This window comes from Nymphaea colorata, chromosome 8, assembly GCF_008831285.2.
Source record: "Nymphaea colorata isolate Beijing-Zhang1983 chromosome 8, ASM883128v2, whole genome shotgun sequence".
NCBI classification, from domain to species: Eukaryota; Viridiplantae; Streptophyta; class Magnoliopsida; order Nymphaeales; family Nymphaeaceae; genus Nymphaea; species Nymphaea colorata.
In genome coordinates this window covers 22658047-22674773 of record NC_045145.1, presented here as the reverse complement: position 1 = coordinate 22674773, position 16727 = coordinate 22658047, and the positions used below count along the sequence as shown (strand labels likewise).

Below are 16727 nucleotides of genomic sequence, written 5' to 3'. Positions count from 1 at the left end.
AAATTTGTAGAAGAACAGGCATGTTTTGGTTAATAGCTGAGAAGTGTTGAAGGATAAAACTATGTCAGATTTATTAGTTGGAACCAATTATTGATTGCCTCAGTGTAATTGCTGCCGCCATCCTGGTTTTAGCACTTCACAGTCGTGAAAATCGAAGGAAATTACCGTGACTGTTTCTATATTAAGTAGAAATAATCGAAGGATTAAATTAACAGTTGTGTCTTCTTCTTTTGCTGCTTCTTCTTTGCTGTGTCTTCTCTGAGTTTCACTCACATAAGCAGAAAGAAGGAAGAAGACGGGTGAGGTGGGAGAGAACTGAAGGGCAACATGCCCCCAAGTTTCTTTTTTCCGGCGTTCGGAAAGCAGAGCAGCAAGGGAGGAGGAACCCCATTGGTTGTCACAATGGAGAACCCCAACAACTTCTCCTTGGTAGACATCACTCCGCCACCACCACCAACGGCAAACTCCTCTGAGAAGGAGAAGCAGAGAGCGAAGAACATGAGGCAATTCAGATGGGTTTTCTTGCTAAAGGTCCACATGGCATTTTCTGTCCTCTGTTGGGTCTTTTCTGCTGCTTTCAGCAGGCTCTCAGCTGCAAAAAGGCGCCTGCTTTCTAGTGGGGATGAGAGGCCCGGCTACAGAGGTAGGCTGTTGAGGTTCATTAGAGGCTTCTTGGTAGCGGCAATGGTGATTCTTGGCTTTGAGTTGGTTGCTCACTTCAAAGGGTGGTACGGGCACAATCTGAGGGTGATTAGGCCCTCTGAGATTGAAAGTTTCTTGCATTGGGCTTATCTTCAGTGGTTGGCCTTCAGGGCAGACTACATCGCAAGACCCATCAAGTTACTCTCAGATTTCTGCGTAGTTCTGTTCATGATTCAGTCTGTGGATAGGTTTGTCCTCTGTCTTGGTTGCTTCTGGATCAAGTTGAAGAAAATTAAACCAAGGATTGAAGAAGAGGGCGTAATTGGATCTGGAGATGTTGAAGCTCAAGTATCAAATTTTCCGATGGTTCTTGTTCAGATCCCAATGTGTAATGAGAGAGAGGTTGGTTTTCTCTTTTTCCCGACTTTTTTAGCCTGTTGCATACTTACCGTATTTGGGTTTTCAAACTTCCAATTCGGTTGCTTAGTTGGTAGAGCATGATGGGTGCTATTAACTGGGTCAATTTACTATGTTCTGTTGTTTTGGTTAGTTGTTCTTCATCATATTCATACCAAGAATAATCCTTCTGTGCTTACTAGATTATAAAGTGCTTGTGAATTGCTGTGTCTGAATGGTCTAACCCGATACTTGGGAGCTTTGGAAAATTTTCTGCTCCGTGTTGATCAAGAGTTCTCCTAGTGAAATCAGCACAATCAAAAGTACATTGTGTTAACCAAAAGACTAAAAAATCTGATACCAACCACCCAGAACAATCAATCCACTGTTCACTAGGTCTTGTTTATCTGTGAAGATTGAAGGAAATATGTTGGAACTTTGGAAGAAAAAGTTGAACTAAAAATAAAGTATTAAATGTGTCTTTCCTTTAGTCTTCTTAGCTATTGGTTGCTTGATTTCTTCATTGGTGGTTGTTTCTGGTATTTAGGTATACGAGCAATCAATATCAGCTGTTTGTCATTTGGATTGGCCAAAAGACAGACTGCTAATACAGATTTTAGACGATTCAGATGACGAAAGCGTGCAGCTGCTAATAAAAAACGAAGTGTCAAAGTGGAGCAAGAAAGGAGTGAACATACTGTATCGCCATCGATTCATCCGGACTGGTTATAAAGCCGGCAACCTCAAGTCTGCAATGGCCTGTGATTATGTCAAGGACTACGAATTTGTCGCAATTTTTGACGCAGATTTCCAGCCCTATCCTGATTTTCTCAAACAGACTGTACCACATTTCAAGGTATGCTTGACTTCTAGAATTAGCAAACTGCAACTGAAGACATGTTTCAGTGTAGGACTAATGTCTATGATTCTATACAGGGCAACCCTGAGCTGGCTCTTGTTCAAGCTAGGTGGTCATTTGTGAACAAAGATGAAAACCTGCTTACCAGGCTTCAATACATCAACCTCTCTTTTCATTTTGAGGTGGAGCAGCAAGTGAATGGCGTTTTCCTCAACTTCTTTGGATTCAATGGGACTGCTGGTGTGTGGCGTATCAAGGCTCTTGAGGAATCAGGTGGTTGGCTTGAGCGTACGACTGTGGAGGATATGGATATAGCTATTCGTGCTCATCTGAAAGGATGGAAGTTCATCTTTCTTAATGACGTTAAGGTGCTTGAAGCAATTGTGCATGCATGCTGTTGCTGCTGATTCTTTTGTCTGCTGTTATGTGTTCTCTTCTATGTGTTTTTAACGGTGAATCTTGCTCATGATTTGGTTAGGTCCTCTGTGAACTTCCGGAATCTTTTGAAGCATACCGCAAGCAGCAGCATCGTTGGCATTCAGGTCCCATGCAGCTTTTTCGGCTATGTCTTCCTGATATCATCGCTTCTAAGGTTCTTTCTCCCATCTGATCGCACTGATGGCTGCTAGACTATTCATTTTTGTACTATGTTGTCAGAGTCATAACCTGTTAAATGTTCTCCCTGCAGATATCATTCTGGAAGAAAACCAACCTCATATTCCTTTTCTTTCTACTGAGAAAGCTGATTCTCCCATTTTATTCTTTCACCCTCTTCTGCATTATTCTTCCTTTGACAATGTTCATACCGGAGGCTGAGTTGCCAATATGGGTTATCTGTTACATTCCGGTTTTCATGTCACTCTTGAACATTCTACCAGCTCTGAGATCATTTCCTTTTATAGTACCTTATCTGCTGTTCGAGAACACCATGTCTGTGACAAAATTCAACGCCATGGTCTCTGGACTGTTCCAACTAGGAAGTGCTTATGAATGGGTTGTTACAAAGAAGACTGGAAGATCATCAGAAACAGATTTATTAGCAGTTGCAGAGAGGGAATCGGCAATCTTGAAACAGCAAAAACTCCACAGACAGGCTTCAGAATCTGGTCTAGACCTGTTAAACAAATTGAAAGCACAGGAAGGAGCTCCCACGAAAAAGAAATCCAATCACATATACCATAAGGAGCTAGCACTAGCTTTCCTTCTCCTCACGGCAGCCGCGAGGAGTCTCCTGTCTGCTCAAGGCATCCATTTTTATTTCCTTTTGTTCCAAGGAGTTACATTCCTGGTCGTCGGTTTGGACTTAATTGGTGAGCAAATAAGTTGATAGATCTAAAAGATAAGCAGAGCCCGTTCCTTCAAGATGCTGAGAACCTAAGAAGATCAATGCTTCATCAGGAGAACAAAAGTGTGAAAAATATGAATGAATTTTCAACTCCAGCAGGCATTTAAGTTCACGTTAGGCAAGACAAATCACAGTGATATGAAGAGTTGTTCCAGTGACTACAGCTAAATATCTTTCTCCAGACAATTGGTCTAGTGGGATATCTTGTTTATTCCGGAAGAACAGAGCAGATGCAGCTTGAGGCCTATTTCAACACCGGGAGTCATTTGAGGACTAAGTGACGTGTGTCTCTACTCCTTGAATGCGAAAATATTATACAGATTCATGTTTATTTTGCTTGTTAATGCAATAATAATGATGATATATAACTTACTCATTTAATATAATTGAGAAATAGTTTTCCGTCATGCCAAGTATGGCAATTTTTTGTTTTCTTCCAGCTGTTACCTCATTTCCAGTTTTACTTTGTCCAATTCTTCGGTTGGCAAGATTTTCCATAAAGTGAGTAACCAGTTTGAGTGTCAAAAAATGGGAAAATTTTTTCTTGGGCAGCCTCAGTTGTTTTAACTGTTCCGCTATTGAAACAGTAGTCATAAATACCAGTATTCTTTAGGCCAAAATAGAACGAAGAAAAGCACGATATATTTGAAAACTGACTCATTCCGATAGTATCAAATTCTTGTTGCAACCTTAATGTGATAAAAACATTTTTTTAGTGATTTATGGCGTTCTTATTTGGGCATATTCTTTATGGTAATTATTCCAACTCTCTTAAAAAAGCAAGAACAAATCTCCATTGTACTGCGAGAAAATCGTTGAGAGTTAGATCCCTGAATATGGTTCTAACTGGAATTTGACTACCAATAGAGGTATGACTTTGGAGCTTTAAGAAGTACGTAGGCAACAATTCTTTTACTGTTTCTGCTTGCGATGCTGACTGAGAGAAATGGATGGCTGTCTGTGGAAACAAAATCCTGTTCGAATTGGCGCAAAGTCAATATTGTCATTTTCCTGTACTCAATAAACAGTCTTGAGATTCTCAGAGAGAGAGAGAGAGAGACAGAGAGAGAGGACCACCTCTGGCTTTGTTTAGGGCGACAAATAATGCATATCTCCATGTGTTACTGTCTTTGGAATTTTGTGTGGCGACAGAAAGCAGGGCAGGTTTGGCCCACCTTCCACCAATTTCCTACAAGCTGCTGGTCTGCATATCTCAGCCACCCATTTCAACAGTTCCACACACACACACACATAGGGAGGGAAAGAGAGAGAGAGAGAGATCAGAAACATGGTTGGTAACTAGTCTGAACTGCATAGAAAATTTGCAAGCTCAGCTTGTTCTTGTATCGTGGTCAGCCAAGCCGAGTTCGTGCTCAGGGTCACAACGTGCTCATTCAAGCTAAGCTTCAGCGGTTCAGTGTTCTTGCAAATGTTAGAAATAACAGATTCTGAACCTTAATTATTGAGCGCAAACTCGCACAAGCTTATATAAGTTTTTATCGCGTGGTCCTTATTGGCAGGCATGAAGAAAGTAAAGCATGGATTGTAAGCAGTAGGCTTACAATTTCATCGCTTACAAACTCAATAATTTCATGACCTAATACAAATTCAAGCAGTTTGGAACCTAGCTGTTAAAAGCATTAGATGTGTATAAAAGCTGTATTTGTTGTTTGTTAGTGAGACTATTTGAGCCAAATTATTTCCAGGAAAAAATACATTATCGCAAGGCTTTACAGATGAAACTTAAGCTAAGTTTGTGATGGCAAGCTTGACTTGCGTGTTTAAATTATATGGCCACTATGGCATAAAATACATGAAAGATATTGCATACTAAGAAAAGAGAATATGTAGTCAAGTCAAGCAGAGCAAGTAATTCGTGTTCTTGGGCTGCCAAACTTAGCTTATGAGAACAAGCTCTTTAGAAACCAAGCATGATTTCAGCTATAGTTCTTATGGCATATATGGAAAATGTCAGATATGCATCAACAAATCCATTTTCATCCATACTGCACATCGAAGAGGGAGCTCCATCGCATCCCCTAATAAGATCCATATTAGCATCCCCAACACTTTCCAATTTTGCTAGAATTAGAGAAGACATGAATCTTGAGATCTAGCTTTCAAAAAGTGGATCTGGCTCTTAATCCCAGATGCAACTCATTGTAGAGTTTAAGATGAGGATGTTATTCGACAATTTGGTATAGTGGTGCATTCAGGTCAAACATGTTGATTTGCACTTGCAATATGTAAACTAGCTTATCAATCTCCTTCATATATGGGACCTCATGACATAGTTATTGACTGACCCAGATCCAAATAGACCCGAATGCAGTTGTTATATCCTACCCAGATTTTGAGCATGTACTGTCTGTTCTCCAGTGTGGTAAGAACATATGCCAACGAACCAGTTTATGGCTCGTTCAAACTCTGAATGTTGGATCAATTGAGTATATTGTGCTATGCTGTCTCCTTGCTCGGGTTGAGTCCACGTCGCGTCCAGCCAGAAATTAGTCTGCTAAGACAGCTCCCAACTTGGGCTGCAACTTGCAAAAGGTTCGGATCCGGCATCACCTGTTTTTTTGCTGTACAAGATCTAATGCTGACCTGACTTCTAGTCCCTTTACGTCACCTTGACTTCAAAGCTTGGTTTCAAAAGAATTTTACACATATAATTTTATATCCACAGTCGAATCAAGGCCGTAATGTATCGGTCAAAGCTGATCTATGGATCACTGTCATACTATATCCAACTTTACGAAGAGACTAGAACCCTCGTTGTCGGGAACTCAATACTTGTTTTTTTCTAACATAATATACGTATTGATGCACCAGCTATACGCAAAAGCTTGCCAACTGCCTTCTTGCTCCCACTGTGCATTTCCAGTTGCACACTTCTTGCCTTCAAGCATTACTTAAATGTCTGCTTCTGGCTTCGCCCATATCAAATTGCTCCTTACACCCACAGATTGACCACCAAGTCGCTAAAGCAATAACAGTAATGAAATATGATGTATGATTCAAGCTCAACTAGCTTATAAAAGGAAAATGTGAGGGCCAACAAGCTCCTGCGCTCAACAAATTCAGAAAATAACGATGATGTAGTTAATAAGAAAGCAAAACCTAATTATGTACCAGTAAAATGTGAGAACCAGGACAAAGCTCAAACTACTCGAGTGTCACTTCAATATTGCTGCTCATTACTTCCTTGCAATAGGAAGGACTGATTGGTAGGGCATTAGAAGCTCAGTGGCAGAAGATACCATTATGGAACGTTTCAAGGACTTGTCCGACAAACTTAATTGCAGTTGAGACCAACTGATTTGGAGCAGCATCATCATAATGATGGCCTTGCCCAAGGCTAGTGCTTTTAGATGGGACGATCGCATGAACAGCAAAATTAGTACAACAAAGTTTTTGATGTTCTTCAAAGATGATTTAGTATGTACAAAATTCATCAGAACCATAAATACTCAATGAAATGTAACAGTACTGCAGACTGTACTTTGACATTACGAGAAGAGGTGAAAAGATGGAAAAAAGAAAAATAAAAAGCCTCACTGTGCCAAATTACGCCCTTGCAGCCTTCTCCTCTCAAGCTCAAGCTGGGAACATAGACAGAAGAACACCATGTCATCAACTGCAGTAGATTGATGAAAGGCGACAGTATTTATGCTAATGCATGGAAATGTGTTCTTACCACTTTCTTTACTCGATCATTTGCAGCAGGAGTTCCTCCACTGACGTTCTCTGGAAGGTATGGGCTGCTTACTCGCACTTCATTCATGACAACGATGACAGTTTTGTCCCAACGGACTGGAAGCCTGGTTGGACAATGAAAAGTAAATAACTAAATAATTTTCACATCTCTCTCTCTCTGGCTTGCCTGAGCATATGTGCACACACACATGGACAGCAAGCTAAGCATCTCCAAGTCTTAGATTATGGCGTTGTCTGTGAAGTGTAAAGTCAGACTTCTGACACTAGATGAGCCAGATAAATGAACACATACGACTAAGGAAATCTCCAGTAGCAAATCACATTCGACTCTATTTTCCACAAAATAGACCTGTCTTTCTAAAGAAATTAGTCAACAAGGGCCAACTCCTACTCACACAAGTTAAACTTGTGAGTTGCTTATTGTAAAGCTACCAAACTGCCATGCAGTAAACTAATCTGAGGGGAAACTTGTTAAGAAAAGGCATGTCATAGGCACGTCAATCAAGTTCAGGCTTTCCATTCAACCATACACACATGCTAGATTTACCTACTTAAACACCACAGTTGTTGGCAACTAATGAATCTAATGTAAAACAAACATGAAGCCTTTCCATGTAAGCATGCATGAAAGAAGATCAGACTTACTAAACAGGTTTGCCCACCTATGAGTGCTTGGAAGAAGGGAAGGTTCTAACTTCCACCCTATTATTTGAAAGCTGTAATTTGACAAGATTGGAACTGTTGCATGTAAGTTTAAATTTCATCATAACCATTAGACTCCAATATATATACTTAGGAATTAGGTGCACTTATGGTATTTGCTCTCTCTCTCTCTCTCTCTCTCTCTCTCTCTCACACACACACACACACACACACACACATGAATAAATATCACAAAAACACCCATCTCTTTGCAGGGAAGTGCTAATAGGCTTAGAGATGAAACATCCCATGTGCTCATTTTCGACCATTGGATGATTTTAGTTATGAAAGTAGGAGAAAAGGGGCGTTTTGATGGTTTAGTAATTTGATAACTACAAATCATGGTTATGACTTTATGACGTATGGTAATTTTCACCTATTTGTGAGTTTGAGTTATCATGCTGACTTACCATGGAATTCTGATAAATGCTAGAAACGTTACTACCCAACTGCTCGAAAAGATCTTGGATCAAACTAATCACACAGGAGCTCCTACAATGAAACTTGAGCCTCAAGTCTCCAAGACAATTGTCAGACGTGAACCAAGAAAAGGGACAAATGAATTTGGAATACTACTCCGAAACAACATGCAGCATTATTTCATCCAGGATCGCAAATTCTGCCAAATAATTTATCAACTTCTTGGGAAAGCATGCATGAAATATTCCAACCAACAGCTCACAAAAGCAAACATATCACTAAAATGCTAACGCTTTGAGTCAACAGCCAGCAAACTAGCTACACTACACTTCTGAATCAAAAGGATGAATAAGCACAGGAAAGAAACTTACCATATGGATTCCTTATCTATTCAAAGGCAAAGTCCACACAAAAAGATGGACCCATAAATAATGATGGCTTTCCCTCCTGTTGTCACAGATAATTCAGGGAAAAGATGATCCACTCAATAGCTTTTGGGAGGATCAACATTGAGATCCTGGAAAATGGTTGGCTAGAAAAAAGTTTTCCAGTCAGCATCTCAGAAACCAGTTTTTGGTAAATCTGGGATATACTCATGTTACACATGAAGGAATAGAATACCAGCCATAAGTGTACAGTGTACCATTGGCTATACCACAGAGGTTGCCATCAAAATTTCTTTACTTGCTCACAAAGCCCATAGTATTGTTTTATAAACTTACCGTGATATGCCAGAAAATTTTGACAAACACTGATTGACCATCAAAGTCATAAAGCAAAAGAGAAAGTTTCGTGCAACCATGGTATTAGCAAGTGACATAAATAGAGGGGGGACAACGGAAACCTACAAGGTCGTTTTGGATCTAGCTTGATATTTGGATTTCTGCATCTTAATTTAGGCTTCAACCAAAATCAAATCTACTAATGATCCAAGGTAAGATCAGTTTTTCAATTTAATATGAACATAGTGTTAAAGCTATGTCTTACTTTTGAAGTTTCCCTATGGATTCACATACAGAGGTACTAATGTATCAGTAATGAAGGTCAGTGTTCCCATGCCTATCTTAGTTGTACCCAAATGAGGTCAATACTGGAGCCAAGATAGTCAACCAAAAGATAAATGACAACTAGAACCAAATCAACATTGAGCAAAAAGTGGAATGAGAACTGGTTTGCGACATGAAGCAAGGCCAAGATCAGATCGTTGCCCAAAATAACAACAGGGAAATCGGGCATAGAGAACACAAGTTTGAGAATTTCGAGTCCATTAAATGTTGCCCGTTGAACCGCAAAGAACTAGTACATAGAGCACTTATTGGAATAACCAAACGGCAAACACTGGATGCCAATGGAGATCAAAACATTGAACAAACACCCTATTTTCACAGCTGTGGAACCATAATACTTCTCACCACTGTAAACATATATCTCCCAATCTAGTTTTGTGGCTTTTTCCCTGAACATTGAATTGAATGCCATTGAGTCCACACATCTTAATAAGACCAACCCAAACTCATATGTCAGTAGCTTGCCTTCATTTTTACATCTAGCTAACAATTCAAACAGCTCTAACTTGGAGTCCTCCAAGCACTCGGATCTGGGCATCATGTATGAAGATCTGACCTAAATCTCATTGGTTGCTTTCTAACATATCATGTTTAGGGACCTAGGAACAAGTACAGAATGAATGTGACTCTAAATGTCGTGCATGGAAACCTCAAGGTGATTAAAAAGAACTCAATCAAACTAGTTTAGTGCCCGCATTTACTTTTTCAAATGCACATGGATGATAGATATGAAGATTCATACCTTGACCTATCCCCAGGTTTTCCAAAGCTTTAAGGTCCTAAAAAAAACTTATGCAGGACATTTTGACACAACCTCATCATTTAGCAACCTTGATGTCGGTGAGAGCTCTAGCTTACTTTGAACAGCTCTAAATTAGGTTAAAGTTCAGGATATGATTGTACAATTAGTAAATGGATGAATGATTGTATATTTTCCGTTTCAATGTGCCAGATTTGGTTTCTTATTCAAAATTGAGAGTCTAAATACATAAAGTATGAAAATTGGAAGTCAATTAATTGGCAGCAAATGATGAGTCTAAGATGAGATGAAAATTGCAAGTATGGACTGAAGACATGCCGATGGGACAGAACAAAGCATAACATAGAACAGAAGTACATAGTTTTAGAGCCTCAAAAGTTCTGTGGCTTGTGTGATGGGCATGATTCAACTGCAGACTGCATCCATATACTACATCATTTTGAAAGGTCTATGACTCTATGGACAGAAGAATCTCAATCTAAACTGATTTGCTCTAATCTCACTTCAAGTTTGACCCCTTTTTTTTGTCTAATTAAAGCCTCAATGTGAAGAAATTATCATAAAATACTCTCCCATTCGACCTAAACAGGACATCCGTTAATGCCATGAGTTCACTTATTCATGCTGCCAATGACAACAAATAAAGTAGCAAAAATCTTGAAAAAGAAACAAAGTTGTGGGGTAGTATCCACAAAAAAGTTGCATGGTAGTATTTACGCATGTGATATTTACCTTGTGGAAAAATGCTGGCCCTAATGATATTCAAAAGAGCTTGATGATGTTTCACTAGGATGTCAAGAATCTATTCAATAATTGATCTTTGTTTTGGTTGTACCATCATTATGTCTCAATGATAAATGGTTCAAAACAGAGTCCAGATACATCAACATTATGAGGGGCAGCTTACATCTATTTCCCTTGAACATTCACAGCCTGCTAGGAATTCATATTGAACAAAACTACAGATATTCCAATCCAACATGGCTCACAATCATCTGCGGCTAGTTGTAACTTAAAAGTGAAGTTATCCAACTTCCAATATTTTGCACTTTTATTACTAATTCCTGTACCGCAGTTCTCTTGTTTTCCTGAAGAGGAATGTTGCCCTTTATCAATTCCTTCATAAAATAGATTATTGCTCAAAGCCTCAAAGCTGGATAAATATGATTGTTACATTCTAGACCATCTGATCTATATTTATTTTCTTCACAAGAACAACAAGCTACAGGTCTTTTTACTCTGTGTTCGACATCACTATTGGAGTATCTGATTAATAATGCCATCAGTCAGATCATCTATCAGTCCTAAACAAAGAAAGATTTCATGAAAAATGATTCTAAAAGGCTCCTAATATTCCATAAGGTGTAAGCATATTTGGTTCCAAAATAACCTATCCTTGTTATCTTCTTGGTGATAGGAATTTAGAACCTTTAAGACCGGGACAAGCTAACAGCAAGAAAATTAATGTTTAATCATCTCAACGGCCACGCAGGACAACGCTGACAGTAAGTACCCTCTGCCTGACAAGGGACATAGAGCGTTCAAAATGCTGCAGAAAACAGTAGTTACGAGTTGAAGCCAAAATGGCTGTTCAGATGGCAACACATTTAATCCCTTGTCCTATCACTAGGAAAACTTATTTTGTAAACAAGAAGTTCGTAATAAATAGAGCTCCTAACAAATGGGAAATACGCATTTTCTAAGTCAATTCACTCTCCTAACAGTCAGTCATCTCGGTCAATTTAAGCCAAAAGTTTCGCCCATCCCTTCCATTCAGGAATGTGAACACTAATAATTCCGATATTCTGAGCATCCTTCCATAACTCAAACCACATGATTTTCGCAAGCACGCAAGTAACAGTTAACAGCTTACTACCTCTTTAAAGCATCAAAGAAATTTTTCGTAGCAAGAAATATTAATGAATCAAGAAGGAGGAAAATCAAAAGGAGTTCTTCTAGTCGAACACTTAAAGCACGAAAGCGGCATACGTTTTTGACAATGCATCAAAGATGCTCTGAGCTTCAGCTGTGACTCCAATGCCGATCCTCTCAGCGTCAAGTTCTGCTTGTCTGCCACAAACCAAACAATCAATCAAAAAAACTCGAGAAAAACACGCCTTCCCAACCCAAAATAGAAGGACAGAAGTTCACCTAATCGCGGCTTCTTCTCTAGCTCGAAGAACGTTAATATCAAGGACACACTTCTTCACATCAAGCGGGTCTTCGGATTGGCCCAAGAGAGTGAAATCCTTGATGAAGTTCGCCTTCAGCAATCGAATGTTTTGACGCGGACCACTCTTGGAACCCTCCTGTGCGACAAAACCATTAAGGAATCTCGCCAAAACAGCAAGAGAAAAAGCCTTTTGAGCAACATGGTGCTGTTTAAGAACGCAAAAGCCGAAGCCTTCGCGGTACCCACAAAGGGAAACACAGAAAAGAAGACGATTCACTGTCAGAAATTGCTAGAAAAACAGAAGGATATGAATCGCCAGGATGTTGGATGGTCGATCGAAGGTGATAACCTCCCCTTGGATTTCCTCTCCGAAAGTCGTTCTAATGGAGAGGACGCATCCGACGGCGAAATCGTCGTTGATGGTGCTCGGTTCCATGATCGCTCTCCTGACCCCTGTTGACGCAAACAGGGAAACGAGAGGGATCTCGTTTACTCCCCGGCTCGCCGATTAGCCCCGACCAGCGACCACCAATTTGGTTCAGTCTTCTGTTTTCTTCTGTTTTCTGCAATATAATGAAAAGCTCTGCGAAACATCGTAATAGAAACTCTTACAGGGACTTTTGCTGAAATTGAGACACATCCAAATGAATCGGATATATCCATATCTGAACCATACCAAATCTGATATGCTTTGGGTTTGGTATTGAAAGAAAAAATGTTAAAATATCTGGTTAAATATTCAGGACAGGTCGCAACATCAATTAATGTATAAGATTTTACTGTGATTTATAAAATTAAAGTCTAAATCCATGAATTCCATTAATATAAAACTGAATTAATTATTCAACCGGGTATATAACAGGTCTTGTTTAAAATTTTTCTTGACAGATCAAATCAAACTAGTTCTAAACTTCATACAAGCATGAAGCATGTCATTTTCTTTCCATCCATCTAAACATAATGTGAGTTCGGATTCAGATCTACAACCGACGCATATCCTTATTCCACTTTAAAAAATTATTCCTATCCTTTTATTAAAGTGAGATATTAATATTATCTGTTTTTTTTTTTGTGCGAAGATTGAAATTATGGATCTTAAATTCATAGTCACAAACAACATCTCACAGTTTTAAATGACGAGGTTTTTTTCGGGTATAATACGGTGTACTTATAAAAAATAGAAAAAAAAGAAAAAAATATGGTAAATTTTAAAAAAAATTAAAAACTAAAAATGAAGAGAAAATAAAATAAGTGAGAAACTAATAACACAAACATCAAGTAGATTTATAACAAATAAAAATATAAAAAAACAATTTGGCATTAAAAAACTGAAAAAAATACAAAAAATGAAAAAAACGCAAAAAAAACTAAAAACGGGATAAAAACACATTTTTTTCATTTTTAACGTTTTTTAAATAAGTTTTAAACGGTTATTTAATTTATCCTTTTAAAAAAACCCGTTTTATATGACTATGATCCTAATTAGTAGAATCCAGGCAGGCCCATTTCCCTTTACTGGCAAACAAATCATGTTCATTACATCTATGATTTAAATATTGTCCGAGTTTATGGGAAGGTTAGACCTAAGATTAAGACCTTCGAGTTGAAGAAGATCAAGAGTTTAATCGAGCTCGTCTCTTTTGGCGACGACCATTAAGAGTCTATTCAGTCGTAATCCGCGGATCTAATAAGATGAAAAATTAAGATATTAATAACAAATAATGAAGATTGTGTTATATTTAAGGAAGTGAAGACTAAGTCCCTTAATCAGACCCAGCCATGTGAGTGTTTTTCACGGCCATGGGGTCGCGAGTAGCTATCAATTTTAATTTACCAAAAAAACAAGAAGATGGTCCCTGGCCAAATCAATAATTTGGAGGGCCAACGGCAGTGGTAGATTTTCATAATACTTGTGTGCTCACTTCAATGTGACAGCGACCACATATTTATAGTTGCACAAACCAGCATGCTTGGACATGTGCGAAATCTTAGAATGTTTCGGTTGTTGCAGACTTTGATTTTAAAAGTTTATTGATTGCATCTTATATATATATATACACATTATAGAAATGAGTAGGAGCTAGATCTATTGGAAATTATTTTGCTCATTAATTTAGTTTACATGGGGAAGAAAGAAAAGATAAGGCGTTTTAGACATTTAGTAATATTTACAACTTTTTCCCTTTTTTTTGTTGATGTCAATGTAAAGAAAATGATGATAGTTTGATAATTATCTTCTTTGTCTTCTCAAACAAACAAATAAATAAATAAATTTTATTGACGGTTTATAGGGCAACAAATGTTTGGTTTTTAGCAATTTGGCGGCTTCCAACATTAGATTGAACATTGTAGATAAAGTGAGATAAGGTGAGATTTTTTTTCTTATGAGAAACTCACAAGAAACTGAAGGTAAGATTGTCTCGGAAATGTAAATAGTGGAATGCATTCTTTTTTATGTTTGTAAGCAGGAGTTAACTGCATTATGCAATTGAACTCTTTGAGTGAGCAGGATTCTCCCATCAAGCTCCTCTCAAACGCAAACATCTGCGGTCAAGTGCAGCAGGACTCTGTACCGATTCATCAATCACAGCAAACAAGAAGGGCATGACGGCATCGTTGCGGGAGAAGAAGAAGTTGCCAGTGGCTTTACAGTATGAGATTTGGCAGCGAGTGGCTGCAACTAGCTAGTTTTTAGCTAGCGAAGGAAAGCAGATTCCCTTCATTTTTCATTTTTCTTACAGTGCATCTTCTTGTGCAGCAACAGCACAACAGTTGCAAGCGTAGATGAAATGAGACGGTGGAGGGACGTCGTTGTCGAGGCCTGTGCATGGCAGGCTTTTGTTGCAGAGGAAGGACCCGCAGAGGCACAAGACCATTGTTGCCTTCTTTCTCTCTCTCTCTCTCTCTCTATGTGTCAGGAGCAAGGACAGAGCAGAGGTGCAGCAGGGAAATGGACATGGTTGGATTTCAGATTCTCCCTACAGTCAATGTGGCCTTGTCGTCATTTGTTAAGGTTTTCAGTGTCACGTGCATGAATTTTAGCAGTTTTTTCTTTCTTTCTCTAGAAAGAGAGTGAAAACTGACTCTAGTGACTTAGCATTTAACAAAGACAGTTCATCTTATCCCAAATTGACGACAGTGAGAAAAAACACGAAGAAAATGGTATGAACTAGATGACCGAAAATGTTTAGCACCTTTTATTTTTATTTTTTTTTTTTTAACCATTCATCATGATGGATTAAATGATCCTGATTAGATGGTTGAGTGATTTTAAAAAATTCAGAGTCTATTCAATTTTCTTATATATATATATAAAATCTTTCTTTTTAACCCTGGACCAAGAAATCTTGTAGCCTCTCATTGGGCGGCATTTAATTATGTCTGCCTGATACAAAACATCAAGAGACTGTGATCGGAAAGAAGTCGAGATGGCTGAGGGTTCCAGTTATTCTTTCTCTCACATATATATATATATAAATCTTGTAGTCTCTGACTGGGCTATATTTAATTACGTTCGCCTGATACAATACATCAGGGGGCTATGATCGGGCAAAAGTCGAGATGGCCAAGGTTTTCAGTTATATTTTCTCTTTTTCTTTTTTTTTTTTCTTTCTCTCTCTCTCTCTCTCTCTCTATATATATATATATATATATATATATATATATATATATATATATATATATATATATATATATATATATATATATATATATATATATATATATAAAGAGAGAGAGAAAGAGAAAGAGTATCATATGGTAGATTTAATAAGAATCATCTAAATGTGGGCTGTCAATTTTAAAGGTATAAAAAACACAATACTCGAGAACAAGTTGAAAGGTTTTGTAGAAGGAAGTGCACACACATAAATGAGTTTCTTTAATCGAGAGACCTCTTGCTTCTTCTGACTACTTAATAGAATCAAGGAGTCTAAACAATCCCATTAAGTTTGGTATGGGAGGTATATATGGTAGATAGGTATGCGTTTATAAAGATATATACACACATACTTTTGCGTTAACCAAAAAATATTTTTTTTTTTTAATAAATATTTATTTTTTACTCTGTCTTAATTACTCATTAAATCGCTTATTTATATTTGAAAAGCTGTTCAAATTTTCTAGCCCTTTTTCAATCTCATTTATTCGGTTTCTCCGATTACAGAGTTTCTGTTATTGACTTTGTAGAAAGTAAAATTTAATGATCCATAAAACCTTTTGAAAATTTTTAGCTTTGCTACTTTAATACATGACCTAATTAGTAGATTCATTCCTTGTCCGAAGCAGGGTCATGCATACCTTTCTTTATTGAATTAATTTCACAACGCAATTACTATCATATCAAGAGTTCTCGCCCAATTGATTGCTCCCAGTCATTTTTGCATTCAACTATAATTATTTTTAAATCAAATAAGTAATGATTTTTCATAATGTAGGCCATATATATTTCTACTATATTTGAAAACTAATTTCATGTTAAAATGTGAGTTGGTTCTGAAATAGTGCAAGTACAAATAAAATATTATGGCTTTGCGGGAGACATCTATGGAAGAGCAAGAGAGAGAGAGAGAGAGGAGGGGACAGACATGGTCAATTCAGAGATGCTTTGCTGCATCTGTGGTGCATTGGTTGCTCAAGTGAGAGTG

At 38.0% G+C, this 16727-nt stretch overlaps 2 protein-coding genes across 2 annotated transcripts; one reads left to right on the top strand and one right to left on the bottom strand.

Moving 5' to 3' along the window:
- Positions 1–3649, top strand: LOC116259350 (xyloglucan glycosyltransferase 4-like). Its single transcript, XM_031637122.2, has 5 exons — positions 1–1044; positions 1586–1894; positions 1975–2265; positions 2376–2489; positions 2586–3649. Exons 1-5 carry the CDS (start codon positions 328–330, stop codon positions 3222–3224), a joined length of 2070 nt encoding a protein of 689 aa, XP_031492982.1. The 5' UTR covers positions 1–327; the 3' UTR covers positions 3225–3649.
- Positions 3650–6639: 2990 nt separating this feature from the next.
- LOC116259442 (uncharacterized) lies at positions 6640–12634 on the bottom strand. The gene is made up of 5 exons (XM_050079301.1): positions 12392–12634; positions 12060–12220; positions 11898–11978; positions 6940–7063; positions 6640–6844 (listed from the first exon to the last, which is right to left on the bottom strand). The coding sequence occupies exons 1-5, from the start codon at positions 12515–12517 to the stop codon at positions 6797–6799; spliced, it is 540 nt and encodes a 179-aa protein (XP_049935258.1). The 5' UTR covers positions 12518–12634; the 3' UTR covers positions 6640–6796.
- Positions 12635–16727: the final 4093 nt, after the last annotated feature.

Coding starts and splice junctions, on each gene's coding strand:
- LOC116259350 (XM_031637122.2), top strand. CDS start 328: ATGCCCCCAAGTTTCTTTTTTCCGGCGTTCGGAAAGCAGAGCAGCAAG. Junction 1,895..1,974: donor AGACTGTACCACATTTCAAG/GTATGCTTGACT, acceptor GATTCTATACAG/GGCAACCCTGAGCTGGCTCT. Junction 2,266..2,375: donor TCTTTCTTAATGACGTTAAG/GTGCTTGAAGCA, acceptor TGATTTGGTTAG/GTCCTCTGTGAACTTCCGGA.
- LOC116259442 (XM_050079301.1), bottom strand. CDS start 12,517: ATGGAACCGAGCACCATCAACGACGATTTCGCCGTCGGATGCGTCCTC. Junction 7,064..11,897: donor TTTGATGCATTGTCAAAAAC/GTATGCCGCTTT, acceptor TTGTCCAACCAG/GCTTCCAGTCCGTTGGGACA. Junction 6,845..6,939: donor ATGATCGAGTAAAGAAAGTG/GTAAGAACACAT, acceptor CTATGTTCCCAG/CTTGAGCTTGAGAGGAGAAG.